Genomic DNA, 10,247 nt, shown 5'->3' with positions numbered 1-10,247 from the left:
GTGATTATTGCTGTACTTTTCCACCAAAATTGGGTGTTTCATCTCAGAAAAGGCAGGGGGGGGGTTTTGTGGAATTCGGATTGCAAGTCTGGAAGTCTCAGGAGTTGACGTTATATCAGGGGCTGAGGAATTCTGGGAGTTGAAGTCCACAAGTCTTAAAGGTGGCCAAGTTTGAAGACCCCTGCTTTATATCATTGGCAATTTTGCCATTTATTTGCCTTCGCCATGGGAGTCCTGATCCCCTCTATAATTTTCATTTAATTAGTGGTTTCTATTGCAATCAGCGCCACTCCATCAAATATTTTCCCACGGTCCCGATACCTGCTGCTTATTTCATTCTCCACGATCTCTGCAGCGAGAGGGTGAAAAAGAGCAGAAGCTGGGCACCAATTCTAGCCAAAAAAAAAGGCAGTTGGATGCAGTTATCAAAGATGGTTAAAAAAAAAATCAGAACTTAAGGCCAAACATTGGAATCAGCCTGGCTACTGACCTGTTTAAATCCTAGCTGATTTTTTTTTAAATTACCTATTTATTTATTTATTTATTTATTTATTTGTTTGTTTTTATAAACCGCCCTTCTCCCGAGGGACTCGGGGCAGTGTACAGAGTAAGATAGGCAACAAAACGAAACAGTATTGAAAAACTATTGCTTTTCTTTCCTGCAATTTTTGTTAATTGGAGGCTTGAGCTCCAAAGGTCGGCCTGGGTGTTTCAAATGTGGGCAGAAGCAAATGAATGAATTGAATGAGAGGCAATTTGGTGTAGTGGTTAAAGCACTGGGCTAGAAAGCGGGAGACCATGAGTTCAAGTCTCAGCCATGAAAGTCAGCTGGGTGGCTTTGGGCCAATCACCAGGAGACGGTGAGTTCTAGTCCCGCCTTAGGCACGAAAGACAGCTGGGTGGCTTTGGGCCAATCACTAGGAGACGGTGAGTTCTAGTCCCGCCTTAGGCATGAAAACCAGCTGATTCCTTTGGGTCAGTCCCTTTCTCTCAACCCAACCCACCTCAGAGGGTTGTTGTTAACGGGGAAAATAGGTGGAGAAAGATGGGTTGGATATCTTTGCCTCCTTGTTGTAAAATAAATAAATAAAATTTATTGGGTGGGGAATTGTTGCAAGGGGGCGGGGTGTTTATACCAGACCATCACGGATTTTGCTGCCTCGTATGTCTATGCCAAACTGTCTGTGCCAGAAAACACAGCGGCTGTGGCATTATCTCGCACCATAGGCTGTGCATCTCCCAGCTGCTTCTCCATCCGTCTTCTCCTGTGGCACTTCCTTGCCATTTTTGGAAGTATTTTGGAGGGTGCCTCGAGGACGACTCTGTTCAAAAGCAGGAGGGCACCTTCCACTCACCGTTGAGAAGGTTTCTCCAACTCAACCGAGGCAGCCAAGCTAGAGGCCGGCAGGATCTTCCTCCGAGCAGCAGACTTCAGAAACGGGGGCGGGGGGAGTCTTGTGTTGGGTGACATCATGGCGAAGAAGACCCCGTGGCTTGGCACAGTCCTTCTCGTGATCTTCTGCGCCCCTGGGATCTTGACTGAGAAGAGTAAGCTGTGGGTGAAAAGTGGGGGGCGGTGTGTGTGTGTGTGTGTGTGTGTGTGTGTGTCTTGGGACGCCTTCGTTACCTGGTAGAATCGTCACCTTCTCCGAATCCACCTTCGCTTGACCGTGGATTCGTGCAAGGTGTGTGTCAACGCTGCTAACGTCGAACGTTCTTGCTTGACAAGAGATGAAGCAGCAGCTATTTCATAGGTTAAACTTGTATATTGCTTTAAGAAATAGTATAAAGCAGGGGTAGGCAACCTCGGCTCTTTTATGACTCATGGACTTCAATTCCCAGAATTCCTGAGCCAGCCATGCTGGGTCAGGAATTCTGGGAGTTGAAGTCCATGAGTCATAAATGAGCCGAGGTTGCCTACCCTTGGTATAAAGGCTGGGAGGAGGAGGATTGCACCTCAAGGCCATGAAATTAAAGAAGGTTAAGAACTTGGCGGAAGGGAAACCGATTCTTTAAATTCATCGGAGAATGTGATTAGTGACAAAATTAGAAAGGTGGAGAATTGTGGTTTAATACATTGTGCAAGGGGAGGGCGGAGATTTCAGATTCCAGCTTCCTTTGAGCAAGCGTTTGCAAGTGTATTAGGCTGAATAAAGGACTTTTAAGGTAAACAATGCCTTGGAGTCACTTGAAAAGTCCATACGTGGGAAACGTGACAGTGTGTTTGAGTAGCTCTCTGGGCAGGAAGCCCCCACCCCCTTTGATGGTCTTCTCTCCTTCTGTCATCAGTTTTGGAAGGAAAAGCCTTCGTGTTCCCCAAGACTTCCACTGATTCCTACGTTCTCCTGAAGCCCGATGTTCAGCAAGGGCTGAGACAGTTTACCCTCTCGCTCGAATTTTTCACCGATCTGACCCGGAGCTACGTCCTCTTCTCGGCCGCTTCCCGGGATCATGACAACGAGATTCTCCTGATGCGACACCTGGACGAATACCACACTTGTGTGGGAGGGGAGTGTACCATTTTCACAGTGCCCAGGCTCACAGCCAGGTCTACCTTCCGCTGGGAATCGGTGTGTACCACATGGGATTCAACTACTGGGATAGTCCAGCTCTGGCTGGACGGGCAACGCTTGCCGAGGAGAGGGGTGGCCAAGGGCTACGAGGTCAAGACGGATCTGGTGGTGATGCTGGGGCAGGAACAAGATTCCTACGGCGGCAACTTTGATGGGAGTCAGTCCTTCGTGGGAGAAATCGCCAAGGTCTACCTTTGGGATAACGTCCTGCCTGCCGAACAGATATGCAACATCCAGCAAGATACCACACCGGCCCCTTTAATGGCCTGGACCTCGCTGAAGTTTGAAATCCGAGGCTACGTGTTGACGGAGCCTTTGTGAAGCCTTCGGTCAAAGAGGAGGAGGAACCTTCTTCAGAAGTTCTTGAGATGTTTGGACTTCAAGCCCCAGAATTCCCTCCAAGCATGAAGAGAATTCTGGGCGTTGGAGTCCACACATCTTCCAGTGCCTTGCTTTCAACTTCTTAACCAGGGGGGGGGGCTTCAAACATGTGCCTGGCTGAGGAATTCTGGGAGGGGAAGTCCACAAGTCATCAAAGGGCCAGGTTTGAAGACCCCTGCTCTTAACCAACCAAGCAGCTTTGCAAGATCCAAAAGAACAGCTGTGGTTCTTAGAACCAGACAGAAGACCTCAATGGCCATTTTTTAAGGCTAGGTGTGGCCATTGATGGGCAATAGATGTTATAGTTTCTTGCCTGGTGTGATAGACCTAGCAATGGTTCTTAAAACCAAGACGTAAATCTCTAGCTCCCTTTTTAATGCAAATGTATTGTTAAAGTACCTTTTAGATTTTTCCCCTTCAGTAATTTTAATAATATAATAATAATAATAATTTTATTTGTATACCGCCCTTCTCCCGAAGGACTCAGGGCGGTGAACAGGGCAACCATATAAAAGTACAAGGATACAAAAATTTTAAAAAAATTAAACAAGATGCCCAGGTTACAACAGTAGATTAAAATACATTTAAAACGACAATAAAACCCAAACCCATCCCCCATCAGGCCAGGCCGGCTTGTTCGAACAAATAAGTCTTCAGATCGCGTCGGAAGGAGCGAAGGTCGGGCGCCATTTTAGCCCTGGATTTGGTTCTTAGAGCTTCAGCTTGCTGCACAAGGACAATTGTTTGCGGTAACATTTTCGCGCCCATAGGAGCGCGAAAATGTTTGTAACTAAGCTATCCTGGACATTCATTCTTGGCCCCATGCCAGGACGCCCCTCCTGCACTGGTCAACTATCCTTCACCCCTGCCATGTGGTCACGTTCGATTCGCCCAGGGACGCTTACTTTTCCCCAATTCCTGGTGCAGGAGAATTAAATGCCAGTCAACCCCTGGGTTGTGGGATGGTCTTCTGCCTTCTCAGTGGATGGCAGTGGCCTCCGGCACCGGGGGAGACTGGAGACAGAGAGACAGACATTTTGTTGAGCTTGGGTATGTGGGGTGCATTTATAGTAAGTTTTCAATTGCAGTATAGGAATTATTTTTCCATGGAGATTTGTAATCATCGTGACTTTTCACACTTCAGCTCATAGGAACCTGTCTGAATTCCCTCCCTCCCTCTGTGTCTGTGTGTGTGTTTTAAATCCCATTGTGTTTTATTGGTAGCATTGTTATCCAGGTGAACATTGGTTGAAAGTACAGACAATCACGCTTTTAGCAATTTCTTCTCCCCCCCTCCCAATTCTGTGCCAAATGGATCAGTCTCAATTTTTCCTGTTTATTGCGGAAATCTGCAAAAAATAAATGATATATTTTTTTCTGCCTTTGCTGTTGGGTGGATGGCCATTCAGACATATTTTATGTAACCTCCTTGTCATTGTGGATTCTGAACCTAAGTAAGTAACTAAAAAAACCCCCAAAACCTGGAAAATGTACAATCTGTCCTATGAGATCTTCTCTAATAAAAAATGGTAGTGTTGTGTTCATGGTTTATATTCTATGTTTTATTTTGCTGGCATTGATGGTTTGAAAATTAATACGTTATTGGAAATATTCTCATGATGCCACAAAATGGGCCACTGGAGGAAGAATGAGATGAGTTTCTATCATTTCAATGCAGCTTATAACCCTCCCTCTGCTTATATTTTAAATTTTTGCAATTTTGTGGCTGATGCTTTATCAGAGGTGTAGCTAAATTCCACAGGATGTTTGCGCAGAATTCGATAGCTGATGCTCACATTACTAGGGTTTTGCCAACTGCCCTTCATAAGCATGCTGGATTCCTTTCTCTTATCCCTTTTATTAAATTTAGACTCCAGTTTTGGGCAGCATACAGTTTAAAAAGTACTTTTTAAAAAAGTGTGCAAAAACCCCCCCAGTAAAACACATCACTTTAAAAAAGAAATCCTGTAGGCTTAATAACTTTGCTACCAGACTTGCGTGAGAAAGTTACATCTCATTCACAACCAGCCTAGAAAAAAAAACCCAGTTGCGTATCAACCTTAATAATAATAACAAAGTTGGAAGGGACCTTGGAGGTCATCTAGTCCAACCCCCTGCTCAGGCAGGAAACCTTATACCATTTCAGGCAAATGGCTGTCCAGTCTCTTCTTAAAAACCTCCAGTGTTGGAGCATTCACCGCTTCTGGAGGCAGGTGGTTCCACTGGTGAATTGTTCTCACTGTCAGGAAGTTTCTCCTTAGTTCTAGGTTGCTTCTCTCCTTGATCGTTTCCATCCGTTGCTTCTTGTCCTGCTTTCAGGGGCTTTGGAGAATAGCTTGACTGCCTCTTCTTTGGGGCAGCCCCTGAGATATTGGAAGGCTGCTATCATGTCACCCCTCACCCTTCTCTTCATTAAACTACACATACCCAATTCCAGCAACCGTTCCAACAACCTTGCAAGGTAAGACCAGAGAAGAAACACCACCGTATGTAAATTTGGCTTTATTGTGCTGCTCCATGAGAAGAATCTTGCAAATCTGGAAAGCATAGCTAGGTCTCACCACCCTTTTTCTTAACTGCCGAAGAGAAGCGTCCCCTTCTGAGTCTCTTGCCCCCCCCCCCACCCCTCGTGCTATGGACTCAGTTGCCTTATTTGAGTGCATTAAATTGTGATGGCCACTTTGAATTATACATCAAAATTATAGGGAACTATAATAATTTCCTAGAGATTTTCCTTTCTATGGGCAGGTGCTTTGCAAAAAACGTTTTTTGCGGTTTTAATTCTTGGAAAGATAACTTTCAGTGGCACTTTTTTTCTCTTTCTCTCTTATTAACAATTCTGTCTGACGAAGAGCTCAGCGTAACACCGAAGTCTTGCAAATATTTTAAAAGACCCAGTAGAAAATTCCGGCCGCTCTAGGAACGAAAGCTCTCTCTCTCTCTCCCTGAGTCTCCCATTCGGCACGGACTTGGCCGTTCTAGGAACACGACCTCTTTCCCTCCCCCAGGCTTCCTTTCAGGCTCGGCCGCCACGCCCACTCCGAAGCCCCCTTTTTTCTGATTGGTCGTAGAAAGCGGGGCGGCGCCGTAAATAGTCGAATGGAGGCGCGCGTTTTTTGTCTCCGCCCCTTTTTTCTTTCGGGAGTTTTTCCTAGAGTGGCGCCAAAAGGAGGCGAAGATGGGGCTGGGGATGATGGATGCGGTAGTGGCCGATCTTAAGGTCTTCGGGCTGGATTTCGCGGAAGGGGAAGACCGGGACGCCATTGCCGAGAAATGTAAGGCTAAGGCAAAGGGGGGGAAAAGGAGATAAAGGGCAGTGGGTAAAACCGGGCGCTAGTCCTCATGAAAAGTTGGGGATGGGGCGTGGTTTAAGCCTAGAAATTTATCTCTTTTTATGGTAGCCTTCCATCACTTCTAATAAGCAACAGAGAGGGTGGGAACAGGGAGTCAATCGCCGAGAACCCAATTCCTGCCGTTAGTCCAAGGTAGACTGCCACTGAATGCGGAGGTTCAGGAGCCAGGTTTTGGGTGAGAGTCGGGTCTGCCTTGATCGCTAAAGTTTCGCTTTGTTCAATTCAAGGTTTGTTTTGAAGTGGGGCACACCAAAGCGCTCCCACTCTCTTTGTGGGAACCCCAAACCCTATATTGAGTTAGTCCCAACACACTAAACTCTGGATTAACTCCCCCTTACTGAGTTTTCCACAAAAGATGGCATAGCAACTGGCAAGGATGTTGAGATGAACCTGGTTAACCAATGTCTGGGATTATGGTATTTATTAGTGATTTATTAGGCTTGCATACAATGCTGGTCTCCAAGGATTGGGGCCAATTAATAATACAAAGATAGAACATTGAAATTAAAACAGCTACAGGAAACCGTGAACCCGAACGGAGAAAAAAACCCAAACTCCAGATACTTACCATCCCATTATTATCCCATTTTATGGATTTGTTGCCGTATTTAATTAAGACACTTTATTAAGAAATTCAGGCAGGATTAGAACTTGGCTCTTCGAATCCAGCATCTTGAATCCCTACTGCATGCACAATTTCTCTGTGTCCCTCCCTCCCTCTTTCTCTCTTTCTCTCCTGGAATTGTTCTGGCCAGGTATATAAAAAAAGACAAAGGATAAAATGGAAGAGGATCATCCAGGAAAAAAATTGACAGGCAGGAAAACCAATTCGAATTCTGCCATAACACTCACACTGCTTTTGGTGGCGATGGGATTTGGGCAGGAGTGGCACACACACAGATACACACACACACACACACACACGTCTCATGCCCGCTGGCCAAAAAAAACAACAACGACAGTTTGCTTGTTGTTTACTTTCTTACAGTGGAAGAAATCTGCGTGACAGGATGGGTATCGGAGTCGGATTTAGGAAACGAGCTGATCGCTTTTGCCATGCGCAAGGAAGTCCTCCTCCTGACTCTGGAGAACTTGCTGGCCTTCGAACACGAGGTATAGAAGGAAGCGGTGATGGGCTTGACCTCATTCCCAGCAATGACAGCTGGTCCTCGACTTATGACCATAATTGAGCCCCAAATTTATCTGCTTAACTGAGACGTTTGTAAAGCCAGTCATTTCTAAAGTGAGTTTTACCCCGTATTTGCGACCTTTCTTGCCACAGTTGTTAAGGGGAATCGCTGCAGCTGTTAGTCACACGGTCGCTAAGTGAAACTGGCTTCCCCCATTGACTTTGCTTGTCAGAAGGTCGCAAAAGGGGATCACCTGAGCCCGGGACGCTGCGACCGTCATAAATGTGAGCCAATTGCAAAGTATTTTTTTGTGTGTGTGTGTGTTTCTTTTCTCTTTTTAGATGCTGAGCAAGAAGGCCACAAAGCCCGCCAGGAGAAAAGAAGAACGCTGGTCCAGCGTGGGGGACGTCAACTCCGTCCAAGAGTCGTATCCTCTCAAAAGATGGGAGGAATGGGGCAGTGCTCCCTAGTGGTCAGACAATAAGGGAGTCTTCGACGTCAAGCTACAGTGAAGCCCATAATTTCTCTTGCTAAGTGAGCTTCGCCCCGTTTTACGACCTTGCCACGGTTGTTAAGTGAATCTGGCTTCCCCCGTTGACTTTGCTTGTCAGAAGCTCACAAAAGGGGATCATGTGACCCCGGGATGCCCCGACCGTCATAAATATGAAACGGTGGCCAAGCATCCGAATTTCGATCATCTGACCCTGGGGATGCTGCAACGGTCGTAAACGTGAAAAATGGTCACTTTTTTCAGTGCTGTCGTAAACAGTCACTAAATGAATGGATGTAAGTCAAGGACTACCTGTACGTGGGGAATCAGTGTCAAATGACTTAGAACATAGAATAACGGTTGGAAGGGACCTTGGAGGTCATCTAGTCCAGGGGTCTTCAAACGTGGCCCTTTTATGACTTCCGGACTTCAACTCCCAGAATTCCTCTGCCAGGCTGAGGGATTCTGGGAGTTGAAGTCCACAAGTCATAAAAGGGCCACGTTTGAAGACCCCTGCTCTAGTCCAACGCCTTGCTGGTTTAGTTTTGATCGAATGGAAGCGTCAGTTTTTTTTCTATCCACCCTGGCTTGATTGAGGCAGAGCTTGTAATTTGGTGGGATTTTACAGAGAAGCTTATATTTTGCGGTTGAGTCTTAACTCTTTGCAGTCTGGAGGTTGACGAGGAAGAAGAGGACTTGCTGGAGGCCTACACCTCGCCCTCAAAAGTGAGTGTGTGGGGGGGTGCGTTTGTGTGTTGGGGGGGGTGTATCTCCTTCAGGGTGACTAGTAGGAGGAGACCCCTGAGGGGGCAAGTGGCCAAGAACGACACACACTCTGCTTTTGTGGCTCCGCAAAGGAGGTCTTGGGATAGACTGCTTCTCAAAATGGAGGTTCAATCTTTTTCTGATAAGCGCAGCAAAGCGAAGCCCTTTGGGAAAAGGCCTGGATCTGACACAGCTTCTCCTAGCAGCGTCTCCCTTTTGCAGCCAGTTCCAGCAAACTAAGATTCAGCGACATTTAACTGGTGGGAAGAAAGTGGGGTAGATTCATCAGGGTTGCTGCAAGGCCAGGATTCCTGTTTTTTTTTTCCTGCTGTTCGTTATTTATATTTAGAATTTCTTAGGAATTGATATGTGGGCCTCCTTCCCTCCCTCCCTCCCTCCCGTTTCCATCTTCCTTCCTTTTCCTTTCTCTCTCTCTCCTTTTCTCCAGCTTCCTTTCGTGTCCTTGTGTACTGTTTAGCTGGTGAGCAAGGAAGGGAAAAAAGTGAGAAAGGGAGGGAAGGAAGGAAGGAAAAGAGAAAGAGGAAAAGATAAGGAAAGAAGGAAGGAAGAGAAAGAGATGAAGGAAGGAAGGAAGGAAAAGAAAGAGGAAGGAAGGAAAAGAGAAAGAGAAGGAAAAGAAAGGGAAGGAAGGAAAAGATAAGGAAAGAAGGAAGGAAGGAAGAGAGATGAAGGAAGGAAGGAAGGAAAAGAAAGAAGGAAGGAAAAGAAGGAAGGAAGGAAAAGAAAGAAGGAAAAGAAGGAAGGAAGAGATGAAGGAAGGAAGGAAAAGAAAGAAGGAAAAGAAGGAAGGAAGAGATGAAGGAAGGAAGGAAAAGAAGGAAGGAAGGAAGAGATGAAGGAAGGAAGGAAAAGAAAGAGGAAGGAAAAGAGATAAGGAAAGAAGGAAGGAAGAAGAGAGATGAAGGAAGGAAGGAAAAGAAAGAGATGAAGGAAGGAAGGAAGGAAAAGAAAGGAAGGAAGGAAAAGAAAGAAGGAAAAGATAAGGAAAGAAGGAAGGAAGAGAGATGAAGGAAGGAAGGAAAAGAAAGAAGGAAAAGAAGGAAAGAAGGAAGGAAGGGAGATGAAGGAAGGAAGGAAGGAAAAGAAAGATAAGGAAGCAAGGAAAAGAAAGAGAAGGAAGGAAGGAAAAGAAGGAAGGAAGGAAGAGAGAGATGAAGGAAGGAAGGAAAAGAAAGAGAAGGAAGGAAGGAAAAGAAGGAAGGAAGGAAGGGAGAGATGAAGGAAGGAAAAGAAAGAGAAGGAAGGAAGGAAAAGAAGGAAGGAAGGAAGAGAGAGATGAAGGAAGGAAGGAAAAGAAAGAGAAGGAAGGAAGGAAAAGAAGGAAGGAAGGAAGGGAGAGATGAAGGAAGGAAGGAAAAGAAAGATGAAGGAAAAGAGAGATAAGGAAAGAAGGAAGGAAGAAGAGAGATGAAGGAAGGAAGGAAGGAAAAGACAGAGAAAGAGATAAGGAAGGAAGGGGAGAAGGAACAATATAAAAGGAAGGAAAAGAAGGAAAAAAAACAATTCCTCCCATCTTACAGTCTGCTCAGAAACG

General features: G+C 45.8%; 2 protein-coding genes across 2 annotated transcripts in view; both read left to right on the top strand.

The window, feature by feature from the left end:
• Positions 1–1,240: 1,240 nt before the first annotated feature.
• On the top strand, positions 1,241–2,894 carry LOC308675203 (mucosal pentraxin-like; the record flags this gene model as incomplete). Its single annotated transcript, XM_081340267.1, has 2 exons — positions 1,241–1,548; positions 2,290–2,894. Exons 1-2 carry the CDS (start codon positions 1,473–1,475, stop codon positions 2,892–2,894), a joined length of 681 nt encoding a protein of 226 aa, XP_081196393.1. The 5' UTR covers positions 1,241–1,472.
• Positions 2,895–6,097: 3,203 nt separating this feature from the next.
• Positions 6,098–10,247, top strand: part of POLA2 (DNA polymerase alpha 2, accessory subunit) — a 19,716-nt gene continuing 15,566 nt past the window's right edge. The window contains exons 1-5 of the mRNA XM_081340539.1: positions 6,098–6,229; positions 7,296–7,420; positions 7,779–7,864; positions 8,596–8,653; positions 10,234–10,247. The exon at positions 10,234–10,247 is cut by the window's right edge and continues 93 nt beyond it. Coding sequence (XP_081196665.1) covers positions 6,133–6,229; positions 7,296–7,420; positions 7,779–7,864; positions 8,596–8,653; positions 10,234–10,247 — 380 coding nt within the window. The 5' untranslated portion in view covers positions 6,098–6,132. The remainder of the gene's footprint in view (positions 6,230–7,295; positions 7,421–7,778; positions 7,865–8,595; positions 8,654–10,233) is intronic.

Source organism: Vipera berus, assembly GCF_964194415.1.
Source record: "Vipera berus genome assembly, chromosome: 16".
Classification (NCBI taxonomy): Eukaryota; Metazoa; Chordata; class Lepidosauria; order Squamata; family Viperidae; genus Vipera; species Vipera berus.
The sequence above is the reverse complement of the archived record's forward strand: the minus strand, read 5'-3'. Positions and strand labels throughout refer to the sequence as shown.